This window comes from Saccopteryx bilineata, chromosome 3 (genome assembly GCF_036850765.1).
Source record: "Saccopteryx bilineata isolate mSacBil1 chromosome 3, mSacBil1_pri_phased_curated, whole genome shotgun sequence".
Classification (NCBI taxonomy): Eukaryota; Metazoa; Chordata; class Mammalia; order Chiroptera; family Emballonuridae; genus Saccopteryx; species Saccopteryx bilineata.
Window position 1 is genome coordinate 100,200,722 of NC_089492.1, and position 17,300 is coordinate 100,218,021.

At 36.9% G+C, this 17,300-nt stretch overlaps 1 protein-coding gene across 1 annotated transcript in view; it reads left to right on the plus strand.

Annotated features, from left to right (window-relative positions):
* PLEKHH2 (pleckstrin homology, MyTH4 and FERM domain containing H2) overlaps window positions 1-17,300 on the plus strand; it is a 111,127-nt gene that overhangs the window by 20,901 nt on the left and 72,926 nt on the right. Inside the window, exons 4-6 of the mRNA XM_066267027.1 lie at window positions 6,114-6,263; window positions 7,411-7,494; window positions 8,110-8,191. Of these exons, the coding sequence (XP_066123124.1) occupies window positions 6,114-6,263; window positions 7,411-7,494; window positions 8,110-8,191 (316 nt within the window). The remainder of the gene's footprint in view (window positions 1-6,113; window positions 6,264-7,410; window positions 7,495-8,109; window positions 8,192-17,300) is intronic.

The window sequence follows — 17,300 nt, forward strand, 5'->3', positions numbered from 1 at the left end:
TTTGCCTCTACCAATATTAACATTGTTCTGCCCAAAACAGTCCTTAAAATAGTCTTCTGCCCTCCTCAACATCTTATTATTTTGACTGTTCATAACCTGGATCCACAGAATGGAGAATCAGCTTTATTTGGCTACTTAAAAGATTTTCAAAAGGATAAGCATACTTCTTTATTATTTTTATTTTAATTAATTAATTAATTTTTTTAGGTGAGAGGAGGGGAGAAAGTGAGCCAGACTCCTGCATGTGCCCCAACCAGGATCCACCCAGCAACCCCATCTGGGGCTGATGCTCCAGTACTGAGCTATTTTTAGTGCCGGAGGCTGTTGTGCTCCAATGGAGCTATCCTCAGTGCCTGGGGCCACACTTGAACCAATCAAGCCACTGGCTGTTGGGAGGGGAAGAGGGAGAGAAGAAGGGGAGAAGCAGATGGTCACTTCTCCTGTGTGCCCTTACTGAGAATTGACCTGGGACATCCATATGCTGGGCCGACACCCTATCCACTGAACCACTGGCAAGGACCAAGTTATTTAATTCTTTGTGTGACATTTTTTAAGCAATAAAACACCATAGTTGGTTATTTCAGACATACTGCCTTAATTACATCAAACCCTACTTCCTCCCAAAAAAGAGTGAGATTTGCAAATCTCCAAGTTTCTATAGAATTTAGCAAAATCTGTAGGTATTCTTTTTGTGACACTAAATTTATTCAGCTCTATTTTTTTTATGCTTCCAAAGGAAGTTTTTAAAAAATGCTTCATGGGCCCTGGCCGGTTGGCTCAGCGGTAGAGTGTCGGCCTGGCGTGCGGGGGACCCGGGTTCGATTCCCGGCCAGGGCACATAGGAGAAGCGTGCATTTGCTTCTCCATCTCCCCCCCCTCCTTCCTCTCTGTCTCTCTCTTCCCCTCCTGCAGCCAAGGCTCCATTGGAGCAAAGATGGCCCGGACGCTGGGGATGGCTCCTTGGCCTCTTCCCCAGGCGCTAGAGTGGCTCTGGTCTCGGCAGAGCAATGCCCCGGAGGGGCAGAGCATCACCCCCTGGTGGGCAGAGCTTCGCCCCTGGTGGGCGTGCCGGGTGGATCCCGGTCAGGCGCATGTGGGAGTCTGTCTGACTGTCTCTCCCCGTTTCCAGCTTCAGAAAAATGAAAAAAAAAAAAAAATGCTTCATGACAAATCTAAAAGTTAACAGGAAATATAAACAGAGAGCTGATGAATTCTCATGCACCAATTGTAGCACCTTTTCTTGGCCTTCACAAGATTAAGTAAATATTATTAAGTCAGAGTAACTGAATCCTTTGCTATCTTTAACAGTTTTCATAGAACTATGGCCTATCTGTTGTTTATGTTGCTTAAAGTCTGCTTGTCCTTTGTCATTGAGCCATATCCTAAGACTTAAACTGTATTTATATTAACCAAAAAGGAATGTTTCACCACTAAATGCAGTAGTCAGCTGAAATCGGCTCAACTCTATACTTTCTAGGTTTGAACGCTTTTCTTCTTGTTTATTCATGAGTGGCATCACCTGCATAACCATTAAATAAGTTGGCTATAGAAAAAGAAAGTCGCACACATTTTTCTGGAGAAATTTCAGCACTCTTTATGCCTAGTGCTGTAGTATGTATATTGTTCACAACTTTGGAATACAGTGCATGCATATCAACCCAGTACTATTTATGAGTGTTCCTGTGAGACAGAAAAGCAGCAGATAGCACATTTGGAAGATACGGATACACAGGATTCATTCTAAGTACCCTATTAGGTGTGTACTCAAATCTATGACACTGCTTTATGCTAACCAAAGAGGGATAAATAATTTCTCCTGGAGAAGTCTGTGTTTCCCTTCTGTCCTTCTGGGTTTAGTCACTTGTCTGTGTTGGGTTCAGACTTGGTAGGAGCTGGATGGAAAGTTCCCTTTGATCACTCTGATACATGGGTTAATCTGCCTTTCTGTAAATTTGGTTCTTACTACCCAAGTCACTTTTGGTTCTTAAAAGATGATTACTACTCAGTCATCCTAATCTCCAGATCCTTGTGATGATTTACTTCATTACGTGGAAATCTACTTTATCTAATGCTATTCCTTTTCACCTTTAGTGAGAATTGTACTGGCCCAACTGCATAAATTATAGAACACTATGCCACAATAATTGTGTTTCAGGTCTGATTAGAATGATTAATTAATTTGCAGTAAATTTAAAATAACTGCATAATGGTCTGGAAATCAAACTACTCTTACAATTTCTTTCTTCCTTCTGTTTTGGAATGATCAGGTATCTTTGTCATGTCATTGCAGTGGATATATAGGAAGAGAAACTTTCAGCCTCCATCCCAAAATACAGTCACATCTTAATTGCCTTCACTGTGTGGAGGATGAGGTTAGAAATTGGAAGAAAGAAAAGTTAATATAAGTAATTACAATGGATACACTATTTGCAGCTCCTGCTTTCCTCAGTATGGGCATGAAAATGGAAAATGACATTGGTAGTTGTGTCGGGATCCCCAAGACTTCCCTCAGATTTGATGATTCACCACAGAACCCAGAAAAGCTGTTATATTCGTAGTTAACGATTTATTACTGTGAAAGAATACAAATTAAGATCAGAAAAGGAAAAATGCACCAAGGGATAGGTCAGGAGAAACCAAGAATGAACTTCCTGTTACCCTGTCACAGCAGAGTTACGCAGGGATGCTTTTGATTATCTCATCAATGGTGTGTGTCAACACATACAAGGTACTGCCAGCCAGGAAAGTTCATCCAGGCTTTGGTGTCCAGATTGTTATTGGGGAAGGGGTTAGTCTTGTGGGCATGGAATGCACATGTGATTGACCTTATCTACAAAGTCTGCAACCCCTCCAGAGGTCATACTGATGTAGATGGGAGAGGGGGTCAGTCTTGTGGGCATAGAATGCACATGTGAATGGAATGCATATGTGATTGACCTTAGCTACAAAGTCTCCAACTTCTCCAGAGGTCATACTAATACAGCCCCGCCTAGAACCCCCCAGTAAATGAACAAAAACGGCACTCACCATAAGTTCAGTTGTTAGCATAACTATCTGGTGTGGTCCAAAATCTCAGGCGTTTGAAGACAGTTTTATCAGGATATTTAAAGGGCTCAGAGGTTTTTTTCCCCTGGAGCCAGGCAAGGACTAGTCCTTTCTTTGGAATGTGCAAGTCTGTTGTACCCTATACTGCACAATAGCTCGGGGGACTCAGAATCAACAACCGTTTCGGGGAAATGGCTGAGGAGGGTGCTGAGGTAGGTGGAGGCAGCCAGAAGCTCTCCTGGAAGTAAAGGAGAAAGGGAGCCTAAAAGCACAAAGCATTCCTCTTTGGAGGGTATCCACATATAGGAAATTGCAAGAGATTCTTTAACAACCAATTTGAATTCATATATGTTTGTTATTGGCCAATCTCTGAGTAGTTAAAATTCTTATATGGTTCAGGTTAAAAATTAATCAAAAAGAGAACCGAGCAATTTTCTGTGGACTTGTGGTAAGATATTTTAAAAGGCTGCTTGGTTTTTCTGTAGTCCTTTTGCCTTTTCTGTAGATCTCTCCTTCATACTAATTACCGAGGAAGGCTGGTGCATCCTGTGGAAACTTGGTCCTGACAGGACCAGTTAGTTGGCAAGTAGGTTGCCTGTAACTATTTGTGATCTCTCTCCCTAGGAGACTATCATTTCTGCCAATATTTTCCTTGCCTAGGAAAGTTGCTTATCTAACAGTAAAGATCAATGAAACAGTTGCACGTGGCAAAGATGCATCCAAGGAGCTCAACGGTGGTATTTGTTTGTAAAACTAGAACACTTTTCAAATTAAAACTGTTCTTCAAGGAAGAAGAATACTCTCACACCAGAGTTCTTCAGGACTGTAGCCCTTTCCTAAGCAATTGTAGGACAGTTTGATGTGGCAGCCCCATGTCTGCAGGATGCCTTGCTCTGACTTAATCAAAAGACACTGTAGGTGTAGCTCTGATAATATTTATTTCTATTCTTACTCATTTATTTTTTGTTTTCTTGAGGTGTACAGGGGTGGGAAAGATTTTTTTTTCTTCTAGGTTCTCTGGCTGGTCTAATAATTAAATTGATGTAAGACAGATGAACAGGAAAAAAAAATTAATTGTTTATGTATAGGAACCCCATAAAGATATGGTACTCGTAGACGTGAACAAAGCAGGCAGCTTTTATATCTTTTAGACAAGGAAACAATTAATTTGTGAGAAATGGACAAGACCAAGGTGGTTTGGGCTTCACTAAATTAGTGAAGAAATAACAGGATTTATTCCCTAAACTCTCTATTCTGGTGATAAGGATGCATTCTACCCTGCTGGTAGAGAGAGCATACCCGTCACAAGGGAGACAGACTTGTTTCCCGCTTTGAGGGGGACAAAGGACGGTCAGAGTGTCTTTCTTAAACTGGCTGTTTCTCAAGTAACTTTAATTCAAATTATCAATGTACTAAAGTGGCATATTTGGGGAGATATATTCTACTCCCCTTTCGGTTTATCATCTATAACTGAATCCCCAGAGCAGAACTACCATTTTGCACTTGGTCTCTGCTCTTCTCTCTCTGCTTCCACAGCCACAGGATGCCCTGAGCAGAACTGGCTGTACCGCCTCAAGACTGACCTTTGGTATTGACTGTCCTGCTCTCTGTCCTGTTCCAGTTGTTTTGCATGACAGCATCTCTAATATAGACCTTTGTCCTTGATTGTTGGTCTGCAGTCTCTGCTATATTATATTAAAATTTTTAAACCTTAAGATAAGCTTAATGTGATAATTTGGATAGTGAAATATATTTTTGTCTTTTTAAAAAATCTTTTATTTTCATAGTTTCCAGCCATGTGGGTGATATTTAAATAGGACATTTTTGGCATCTGAGTTGAATTTACATTTGTACATGAACCCACAGATGAAACCTTGTAGTCGTGGTTAAAAAAAAAAAACCAAAAAATAAACTAACCTTAACATCATCTTTCTAGATGTTAAAGGCTCCTTGTGATTTTTCAGAGGTGTGAGTTTAAAGTTTCTCATCCTAACTATAATTTTTAATTTCCCATGATTTTGCATATTTTTCTTCTTTGCCCCTATAATCTGAAACATTACTCAAGTTACACTCTTATTTGGAGTATGTAGAATAAATATCTTAGTATTGTATACAGTGCCCTGTACTTTATTTTCTTTCTTATTATCATTAACACTCATGCATTCCTTCTTAGAGTTCGTATGCCCAAATGTGTTTTGCAGAATTTCCAACAGAGGTAGTATATGTTAGATACTAAATTTGTAGCCTCAGTCTACCCTAAGATACACTCTTTTTTATCTTGCTCATTTTCCGGTTACCCTTGTTATCTTATGTAACATACTATATAATTTCTCAATCTTTTTTAGACTTGTGATCTCTTCCACCCAACAGAATTTCATTTCAGTGCAGGCTGAGACTTCAGAACAGTTTTATTATTCACTGATGTCTTCCCAGGACCTAGAACAGGCCTGGTGATGACAGGTATTCATTGAATATTTGTTAAATTAGCGAATCAATAAACCCTCACTAACATGCTCTCAGACCTATATCTTGGCCCTCACATTTTTTTCTGTTTTTTCAAAATAGAAAAAGAAGCTTAAGTTTCTTTTGTTTTCCTTTTGCCTTGTGTTGTATATATGTTTCTTTTGACCTAAGTTTAATTTTTTTCCTCTAAAAATGTGTTATTCTGCTAGGTCATCCAATTTGAGTCTTTATCTCACCATTCACCTTTTTTATATTCCTACTTTGTTTAAAATAAGAAAAAGTTAGGGTTGGAAACTTTCTGATTCTATACTCTTATAAAATGCTTTGCATATTATTATTGTTCTACTAAACATGTACATTACTGTATATGATAGCAATATTCTGCAAATCTCTTATATACCTTTTCGTACATCAGAGTGAACACCACATGGCAAAGTAGTCTTCAGACTTTATCATTGTTATAAATATTAAAATATTTTCTGTACAGTATGTTTCTTTTATGATACCATTTAGGAACTTATTTAATGTTAAGGTTAAATTCTAAATTTAATCCTATGATTAATTAAGTACTTGCCTAATTTTACTATTTTATCTTCTGAATTTAGGTACAAGTTATGGAAGAGAAATTAAAAGCAGCTAATATTCAAACTAGTGAATCAGAGACAAGGTTATATAAAAAGTGTCAAGATCTGGAGACGCTAATACAGGAAAAAGATGATATCATCCAAACCTTGGAACTGCAACTTGAAGAGCAGGTTAGGAAGAATTTGATCTTCAAACAGTTCTAAACATGTACATTCATTCATGCCTAATCACAAAGATCAAAGAGAGAGAGCCTAAACTTGTAAATTTTGCTCAAAAAATCTTACTTATTTGGTCAACCCATAGAATTGCATCGTATTTTTTTGGTGAAAGGTGAAAGTACGGTGGCATTCATCTTTAAGTCTGGGGTTACACCGAGACACTAACACTTGTTGCATGTGACAGTGCTCCTAACTCTAAAATTTTTGAATATAGTGTTTAAGTTGAAAACATTTGGTTATTAGTAGCATTTCTGTCTGCAAAATGCTTCAAATAAGTCTTTCTTTAGGTTGATAAAGTGTTAGAAATGTTGATGGAACGCTATATTTTAAATATATGCTTGTTGCTAATCTGTCTGCTTAGAAATGTATATACTGTTTCTAAACTGCTTTATTGAGATCAGGTATTGTATTTAGTTTGCTTTAAAATTTGATTAGGAGCAAATGACATCACGGTTATTTAGCATCATTTAAATATGACCATTATGAAATGTGTCAAATATGTTAAATTATTTTCAGCATTTTTTCTATTTCTGTGGGGAATTGGTGTCTTATTACGTCAGTGGTTTTCAGCCTTTCACCATCCTTAGTCCCCACCCACTGTAAGTCACATTCTTAGTAGTATTGTGACCATAACCAGATTTTAAGGCTGGTAAGTGTGAGCTAGAATTTTTTGATCTTCATTTTTTTTTTTTTCTGGATCTTTAAAAACTAGTAGTGTTAGAGGAGAAAGCAAGCCATGTTCCAGGGGAGATTCTGATTCTCTTCTCCCTAACCTGGTTGACCCCTATCCTACTGTTATAAATCTTAGACCATCTTCAGAAATGGTTTATTTTGTCGGTAACTTCAGTGGATTCATTTCAGTATATTATCTTTTAGAGAAAGAGACTAGCAATTGTTAAAACTAGTAATATTTGCATATGCCTTTACGGCTTATTATTGTATCTGCTGGACAATTGTCCTTTCTATATTTGGTAATTTGAAGGTAGAGGTATTAACTTGAAAACGGGTTTTAAGGGATTTCCCTTTTCTGCTTATGCTATAACATTTTCAGACCAGTGAGCTTATGTTTGAACTAAACAAACTGCTAATGTTGTTTCAGAAACAAATAAGGATACAAGAAGCTAAAATAATAGAAGAGAAAGCAGCTAAGATCAAAGAATGGGTAACGGTTAAATTAAATGAGGTATTTATTGCTATATTTTGCCTTTTCTGTATCTTTTACTTCTTTTGAATAGGTAAATCATCAGAATATATGATCAGTCTGTGTGAAACAAAATTCTGATCAGTTGGTTGTGCTGTTGTCTTTTGGTCAACGTGAGATAGGTATCTTTCATTTTAATGTTTAATGTATTTCTAAAATGAAAAATATTGATAGACTCATAGTAATCACTGTAAGTAGTCTCATGCTAATTAGTTTATCTTAGTTCTAATGAGTTAATTTTAAATAATTATAGAACATGTGTATATCATAAAATTAATGTGTTCAGTATCTGAAAAGTATACCTTATTTAACTTATATAGCATACTAAATGCTGAAATAATTTGGTTTAAAATAATTTTACATTGAAAAAGCATGGGGATAAAAACAGTTAAAACTCTTAGTTCTGGAAAAAGTATTGAAGCCATAATTATCTAGATATCTAGAATTATCTAGAAAAATTCATCTGATATTTGCTTGTCATTTCTTTTGTATTTTGCTTATGTATAATTAGGTATTGACATTTCCTAAGTATTATAATTTACTAGTATATTTTAGAAATGTTATTTCTGTATGAAAGAATACCATATATCCTTTTAGTTGGAACTGGAGAATCAGAATCTTCGTTTGATCAACCAAAACCAAACTGAAGAAATAAGAACAATACAGGCCAAACTACAAGGTATGAGTACTTTGATTAAGATAGTTTAATTGGATTTATTTAGCTATGTAAATTTTTACTTTTGAGCATTTGAAATACAACTAGCACAAGTAAGGAGCTAAATTTTACATTTTATTTTATTTGAATTGATTTATATTTAAATAACCACATGTGCATATTAGACAACACAAGTAGATAGTAGCAAATAACACAAAGGCAGTAATGCTAATTTCAATTATTAATTTCAGGTATGTTTCCTAAAAAAAAAATTTAGACATGGCATTTTCTATTTTTAAAGTCTGAATATTTAGAGCAGAATTATTTTTTTTGAGAGAGAGAGGAGTAGGGGGGAGAGAGAGAGAGAGAGAGAGAAAGAAGCATTAACTTATTAGTCCACTTAGTTGTCAGTCATTGATTGCTTCCCACATATGCTATACGGGAGCTCAAACCAGCGCACTCAGGATCTAGCCGGTACCCTCAGGATGGGGGTTGAACCAGTGACCTCAGCACTCAGGCACTACTTTTTATCTACTGCTCCACCAGCCAGGGTGGAGCAGAATTTGATAAACCCTTTGCATTATACAATGCTTAGGATTAGTCTGTCTTTCCTTTCAACTTCAAAGCCTGAGAATGGGTGTCAGAGTTAGAGATTTATGAATATGCTGTTCTGGTGATGGCCACTCAAGTCTACATGGAGCCGGAGAGGAGGTGAATCAGCAGGTTTGTGAGATTCGTGACCTAGGACAGTAATTTTCAAACTTATTTAGCAATGGTATCCTATCCAAAATTTCTGTAGAATCTCAAGAGATAAAGCAGGTAAAAGCAGTATTGGGTCAGAGTCCTACAGACTTAGCCTCACCCTTGCCTCTCCTCTTACCCTGTGGGACATTTCCATAAGGGCCTGAGGCTTCACAGAATGCATTGGGAAAATGCTGGCAGGGTGGAGAGAACATGAGCTTTGAAGTCCACTCTACTCCTCTACAATTTAATAACTGTTATATCTCCAGATTTTTTTATCAGTAAAATGGGGATTGGTGATTGAAATAGTGTCTTCCTGGTTTCATGGGTGTTGTTCATTATAGGACACATGAAAGCATTTTGCCTACTGCATGTTAATACTTATTGCTATCATTTTAAAAAAATTTTATTTAGAAAATTAACTTTAACAAGGTGACATTGATAAATAAGAGTACATAGGTTTCAGGTGAATATTTCTATAACATTTGAACTGATTATGTTGTATACTCATCACCCAAAGTCAAGTCATTTTCTGCCACCTTATATTTGCTCCTCTTTACACCGTTCCTTTCACCCCCTCCTTTGTCCCCCTCCCCCTGGTAACCACTTCACTTTTATCTATGTCTGTGAGTCTCAGTTTTATATCCCACATATGTGTGAAATCATACAGTTCTTAGCTTTTTCTGATTTACTTATTGCACTCAGAATAATGTTTTCAAAAATAAAAAAATAAAAAAATAAAAAAAGAATAATGTTTTCAAGGTCCATCCATATTTTTGTAAATGTCATTATGTCATTATTTCTTATGGCTGTGTAGTAGTCCATTATTTATATGTACCACATCTTTATTCAATCCTCTATTGAGGGACACTTTGTTTCCATGTTTTGGCCATTGTGAATGGCCAAATGAACATGGGGGGGTGCATGTGTCTTTATGTACCAGTGTTTTCGAGTTTTTTGGGTAGAGACCCAGTAGAGGGATTGCTGGGTCATATGGTAATTCTATTCTAATGTTTTGAGGAACCACCATACCTTCTTCCATAATGGTTGTACTAATTTGCATTACCACCAGCAGTGAAAGAGGGTTCCTTTTTCTCTACAGCCTCCCCAACACTTGTTATTTCCTGCCATTATGATAACAGCCAAACTAACAGGTGTGAAGTGGTAGCTCATTGTAGTTTTGATTTGCATTTCTCAAATAGCTAGGGAAGGTGAACATCTTCTCATATATCTGTTGACCATTTGTATGTCCTCTTGGGAGAAATGTCTGTTCAGGTCCTCTCCCCATTTTTTAATTGTATTGTTTGCTTGTTTGTTGCTGAGCTTTGTGAGTTCTTTATATATTTTGCATATTAACTCCTTATCAAAGCTGTCATTTGCAATTATCATCTCCCATTTAGTTGGTTGCCTATTTGTTTTGTTTTCAGTTTTTTTGCTGGGCAGAAGCTTTTTAGTTTGATTATAGTCCCATTCATTTATTTTTGCCTTTGGGGTCAAATTCATAAATTGTTCTCCACAGCCAAGGTCCATGAGCTTAGTACCTATGTTTTCATCTATGTACTTTATTGTTTCAGATCTTATATTCAGGTCTTTGATCCATTTTGAATTAACTTTTGTGCTAGAGGACAAACTGAAGTCAAGTTTCATTCTTTTGTATGTGGCTTTCCAATTTTCCCAGCACCATTTATTGAAGAAGCTTTACTTTTCTCTATTGTGTGTTTTTGGCTCATTTGCTGAAGATGATTTGTGCATATATATGTGGTTTTATTTCTGGGCTCTCAATTCTCTTTCATTGGTCTGTATATCTCTTTTTCTGCCAATAGCATGCTGTTTTAATTATCGTATAATTTGAAGTCAGGTAGTGTGATACCTCTAGCTTCATTCTTTTTTCTCAAGAAAAATAGCTTTGGCTATTCGGGGTTTCTTATGGTTCCATACAAATTTGGTAATTTTTTGTTCTATTTCTTTAAAAATGACATTGGGATTCTGATGGGGATTGCATTAAATTTGTATATTGCTTTTGGTAATATGGCCATTTTAACTCTGTTGATTCTTCCAATTCATGAGCATAGATTATTTTTCATTTCATTGTGTTTTTTTCAATTTCTTTCAATAATATTTTGTAGTTTTTAGTATATAGGTCCTTCACATCCTTTTTTTTTTTTGTATTTTTCTGAAGCTGGAAACGGGGAGAGACAGTCAGACAGACTCCCGCATACGCCCGACTGGGATCCACCCGGCACGCCCATCAGGGGCGATACTCTGCCCACCAGGGGTGATGCTCTGCCCCTCCGGGGCGTCGCTCTGTTGCGACCAGAGTCACTCTAGCGCCTGGGGCAGAGGCCAAGGAGCCATCCCCAGTGCCCGGGCCATCTTTGCTCCAATGGAGCCTCGGCTGCGGGAAGGGAAGAGAGAGACAGAGAGGAAGGAGAGGGGGAGGGGTATAGGAGCAGATGGGCGCTTCTCCTGTGTGCCCTGGCTGGGAATTGAACCCTGGACTTCTACACGCCAGGCTGACGCTCTACCACTGAGCCAACCGGCCAGGGCCCCTTCACATCCTTTTTTAAGTTTATTCCTAGGTGTTTTTGTTGTTGTTGTTGCCATTGTAAAAGGAATTGTTTTTTTTTAGTTCATCTGAAATTTCGTCATTGGTGTATAGAAAAGCAATAGACTTTTGTATATTGATTTTGAATCCTGAAACTTTATTATATTGGTTTATTATTTCTAATAGGTTTTTTGTGGAGTCCTTTTCTATATACATGATTATGTCATCTGCAAATATTAATACCTTTTCCTTCTTCTTTCCCAATATGGATGCCTTTATTTTTTTTCTCTTGCCTGATTGCTCTGGCTAAAACTTCTAAAACTATGTTGAATAAGAGTGGAGAAAGTAGGCAACCTTGTCTTGTTCCTGATTTTAGAGAAAAAACCTTCATTTTTTCACCATTTAGTATGACATTAGCTGATCATTTGTCATATATGGCTTTTATTATGTTGAAGTACTTTCTTTCTATTCTGATTTTATTGAGTGTTTTAAACATAAAGGGATGCTGTATTTTGTTGAATGCCTTTTCTGTATCTATTGATGATTATATGGTTTTTGTTCTTTGTTTTGTTAATGTGGTATATTGTATTGGTCGATTTCTGTATGTTGAACTATCCTTGTACTCCCGGAATAAATCACAGTTGATCGTGATGTATTATTTTTTTAATGTGTTGTTGTATTCAATTTGCTAGTATTTTGTTTAGGATTTTTGCATTTGTATTCATTAGAGATATTGGTCTGTAGTTTTCTTTTTTATGTGTTTTCCTCGTCAGGTTTTGGTATGAAGGTTATGTTGTCCTTATAAAATATGTTAGGGAGTATTACTTCTTCTACTTTTTGGAAGACTTTGAGAAGGATAGGTACCAAATCTTGTTTGAATGTTTGGGATAATCCACTAGTGTAGCCATCTGGCCTTGGACTTTTGTTTTTTGGGAGGGTTTTGATAGTTGTTTCTTTTTCCTCCTTCCTCATAGGTCTATTTAGGTTTTCCACTTCTTTGTGACTCAGTCTAAGAAGATTGTATAGTTCTAGGGATTTATCCATTTCCTCTAGGTTGTTAAATATGGTGGCATATAATCTTTCATAATATTCTACTATGATCCATTTTATATATATGATGTCTGTGGTAATTTTTCCTTTTTCATTGAAATTTTGTTTATATGAGTCTTTCCTCTTTTTCTACAGTGAGTCTAGCCAGTGGTTTGTCAATTTTATTGATCTTTTCAAAGAACCGGCTCCTTGTTGTGTTAATTTTTTCTATATTTTTTTTTGTTCTCCATTTCATTTAGTTCTGTTCCAATTTTTACTGTTTCCTTTTTTCTCTGACTTTGGGTTGCCTTTGTTCTTCTTTTTCTAGTTCCTTAAGATGTGATGTTAGGTTGTTAGCATCTCTCCTGTTTCTTGGTGTAAGCCTGTAAGGTTATAAACTTCCCTCTTACTACTGCTTTTGCTGCATCCCAGAAATTTTGATATGTCTTGTTGCCATTTTCGTTTGTCTGTATATATCTTTTGATCTCTATTTTATTTCTTATTTGACCCAGTCATTTTTTAGAAGTATGTTTTTTAATTTCCACACTTTTGTGGGTTTCTTTACTTCCTTTTTATAACTGAATTCTAATTTCAAAGCCTTATGATCAGAGAAAATATATTTGGTATAAATATTCAATCTTCCTGAATTTGTTGATGTTAGTTTTGTGGCCCAACATATGGTCTATCCTTGAAAATGTTCCATGAACACTGGAGAAGAATGTATAATCTGACATTTTAGGATGAAATGTCCTGTAATTGTCTATTATGTCCATTTGGTCCAGTGTGTTGTTTAAGGCTGATATTTCTTTATTGATTTTCTGTTTGGATGATCTATCTAAAGCCATCAATGGTGTGTTGAAATCTTCAAGTATAATTTTGTTTTTGTCTGCTTCTATTTTTAGATCAGTTAGTAGATGTCTTATATATTTTGGTGCTCCCTGGTTCAGAGCATATATTTTAAGAAGTGTTATGTATTCTTGATACAGTGTCCTCTTCATCATTATGAAATGTCCGTCTTTGTCTCTGGTTACCTTTGTTGTCTTGAAGTCATTATTGTCACAGATGGGTATGGCTATACCTGCTTTCCTTTGGATATTATTTGCTTGGAGAATGGTTTTCCAACCTTTCACTATAATCTGCTTTTGTTCTTGCAGCTTAAATGTATCTCTTGAAGGCAGCATATTGTTGGATTTTGCTTTTTGATCCAGTATACTACTCTGTTCTTCTTTATTGGTGAGTTCAGTACATTCACATTTAGGGTAATTGACATTTGAGAATTTCCTATAGCCATCTTATGTTTTGTTTTCTGGTAGCTCTGTGTCTTGTTTGGTTCTTCTCTTTTCTGTTTCTGTCAGCTGTTTTTGTTTGGTGGTATTCCATACTTCTTTCCCCTGTTTCTTTTTTTTAAGCTGTGTATTTCAGTGGTGACTTTTTCATGGGTGGTTACCATTAGGTTATTAAGAGAAAAATGTTCATATGTACAAGAGTCCTTTGTCTTATGAGTGCTTCTGCACTCCATCCTCCTTTGCTACTGCAGATGTTTATCCTCTCTCCTTTTATGTTATTGTTGTCACATTTTATCCTTGTTTTTATTGTGACCTAGTTAGAGCTTTTTTACTTGTAGTTTTGTTTTGTTCTTTGTGTCTGGTTGAATAACCCCCTTGAGTATTTCCTGCAGTCAGAGTTTTCTGGTGATAAATTCCCTCAGCTTCTGTATGTCTGTAAAAGTTTTTATTTCTCCTTCATATTTGAAGGATAACTTTGAGGGATATAGTATTCTTGGCTTGTAATTCCTCTCTTTCAGTGCTTTGAATGTTTGGGTCCACTGTCTTCTAGCTTGTAGAGTCTCTGCTGAGAAGTCTGTGATAACCTAATGGGCTTTCCTTTATAGGTTATGTTCTTCTTTTTTCTAGCTACCTTGAGTATTCTGTCTGTGTCATTGATTTTTTGACAATTTTATTATGATGTGACTTGGAGTAGGTCTGTTTGGGTTGTGGTAACGTTCTGTTTGCTTCTTGGATTTGAGGCTCTAACTCTTTTCATAAACTTGGGAAATTCTCATCAATTATTTGTTTGAATAGGCTCTTCATTCCCTTCTCCATCTCTTCTTCTTCTTTATACTCATTATACTTATATTGCTCTTCCTGATAGACTCAGACAATTCTTGTAGAGCTCTCATTTTTTAAAACTTGTGGGTCTCTCTCTTCCTCTTGTAGTATCTAGTTGCCTATCTTCAATGTTACTGATTCTTTCTTCTATCTGGTTTGTTCTATTAGCTAAACTTGCTACCTCAGTCTTCAATTAAGGTATTGAGTTCTTCATCACTGTTTTTAAATTTTCAGTCTTCTTGGTGAGGTATTTGTTTTGTTCTTTAATTTGTTTTCTGAGCTCATTAAGTTGCCTATTGGTGTCTTCTCATATCTCATTGAGTTTTTTTCAGAACTTCAACTTTGAATGCTCTATCATTTAACTCCAAGGTTTCCATGTGATTGAGATGTTTTCCTGGAGATTTTTTATTTTCTTTCTGAACTATGTCTGTCTTGTGTAGCCATGGTATTCAATTTCTTCTTCCTTGATGACATTTGAGAGTGGTATTCTTAAGAGCCTTAACAACAACAACAAAATACTAAAATGAAAAATTAAAATTAAAAAATACAATTAAAAATACAAAAATTTAAAAAATTATTACAAGAAGAAAAACCACAGAAAAAAAGATTGAAAGAAAACAAAAAAAATTAAAAACAAAATACTCACAAAAATATAAGAATAAAAAATATATTGTTTAAATTAAAGAGAATAAATTTAAAAGAGAAAAAAGAATAAGAAACAAAGGAAAAGTAAATTTTGGTTTTGAGAGGTTTCTTCCAGTAGATGTCGCTGTATTACAACTTTTAGCTCTGTAAAGTTCCTGGATGTCCCCTACTGAGATGTTGCTGTCACAGTGATGTAGGTAGGGTCATAGACATATTGATGGATGGGGCATGTTGTGAGGGCTTTATGGCTTCAGCTTTATGGCTTCGCTTTCCATCTGTAGCAATGGTGATCTCAGGCCACCAGGTGCTCCTCCCTACATCTCAACAGACCTGGGAACTGGTCATGGAACACCTCTGTTCTCCAGGGGAGAGAGTGGCTTTGGAGAGCTAGTTGCGGTGCTTGTCTCTGCCACTCTTGGTACCGAGGGACCTAGGAGGCTGGAACCTGGGAGGCTGGGGGGCCACACTTTAGCTTTCTCTGTCTCTGCTGAGTGTGGGCTGCAGGCAGACCACAGGAACACTGGCCATGATCCTGCACTCTGGCCATTTTGGTTTATGTCCCCCACTGCCCCTCTATTGCACCACTCCTTCCAGCAGAAGGAGACCCAGTCACTCTGAGTTTCCCTCTTCATATCCCTCAGACAAAATCCACACAGCCCAAGCTTCCCTCTTACCTGTAGTCCAGTAGAGGAAAAAAAAAAAAAAACCCAGTCACACTGGGTTTGTCTCCTCCTCAGAGCCTACATTGAATACATTTTATCTTCTGCCCTCTTTCCACTCTATCCCACCTTTAGTCTATTTTGTGTGTGGATCTTTCAGGTGCAACTTTGAGCGCAGTGGGGTTTCTTTGCTGTGTTATAGTTGTTCAAGTTGTTAAAATTTCAAGGGGAGGGATCAGGAGTGTCTCTCATGCTGCCATTGCTCTGACATCATCTCCTATTGCAATTATTTTGTAAAAGGAAAAACGGCTCTTTTTTTTCTCTTCTCAATACTTCTGACACCAGATATGGGTGAGTTTTGCCCACACCAAGCAATTCTTTAATTCCCAGAGGACATCAATTAGGTGTCCTACAAATTCAACTCAATTCTGACAGTTCTACTTGGAGTTAGCATCAGATCCCAAAGGAAAATATTCCCTCCCTCCACTTCAGACACAATCCCAAGTATAGATTATATGTCACTCCTGTTTCTGCCCAACTGGCTATAAATTGGAGGTTTATGACCCCCTCCTCAGATTTGATCATTTGCAGTTTACTTACTAGAGTGCCTGTTTATTACAAAAGCTATAACTCAGAACCAGCTCAATGGAAGAGGGTTATAGGCCAAACTGTGAGAGGAGAGGCATAGAACTTCCATGCACCCTCCCAGAATCTCCATGTGTTCAACAACCTGGAAGCTCTCTGAACCTCATTCTTTTCGGTTTCTGTGAAGGTTTTACTATGTAGACCTGATTGGTTGATTAAATCATTAGCCACTGGTGATTACTTCAACTGCTTGCCCTTCTGCCTTTCCCTGAGGTCAGAGGTAGGGGGTGAATAAGGGAGGCTGTAATTTCCAGCCCTGTAATCACTTGGTTGTTTACCCTGGCAACCAGTCCTCATCCTGAGGCTATCTAGGGGCTTCCAAAAATCTTCTCATTTACATAAGCTCAGATTTGATTGAAAGGGTTTGTTATGGAAACAAAAGACACCTTTATCACTCTTACTTAGGAAATTCCAAGGGTTTTAGAGGCTGTGTGCCAGGAACTATGGATGAAGACCAAAATATATATTTCTTATATCACAAATTTCCTCCATCTCTATGATGAAAAACAGGTGTTCTCATAGTTGATCTGGAATTCCATATTTAGGATAAAGTTTCAGGTCTTTGTGACAGTTGCCCTAATTGAAATAGATTGGATGTACTAAACTCACTCTCACAAGGCTATTTTCCCTGATATTGTTAGTTTGCAATTCTAGTCTTCATCTACAGTCTTATTTATAAACTAAAATAAGATACATTGATCTTTGGAACCCAGGCTTGGACTGGAGAAGACAGATGTGATCTGTGTAGCTATCATATAGTA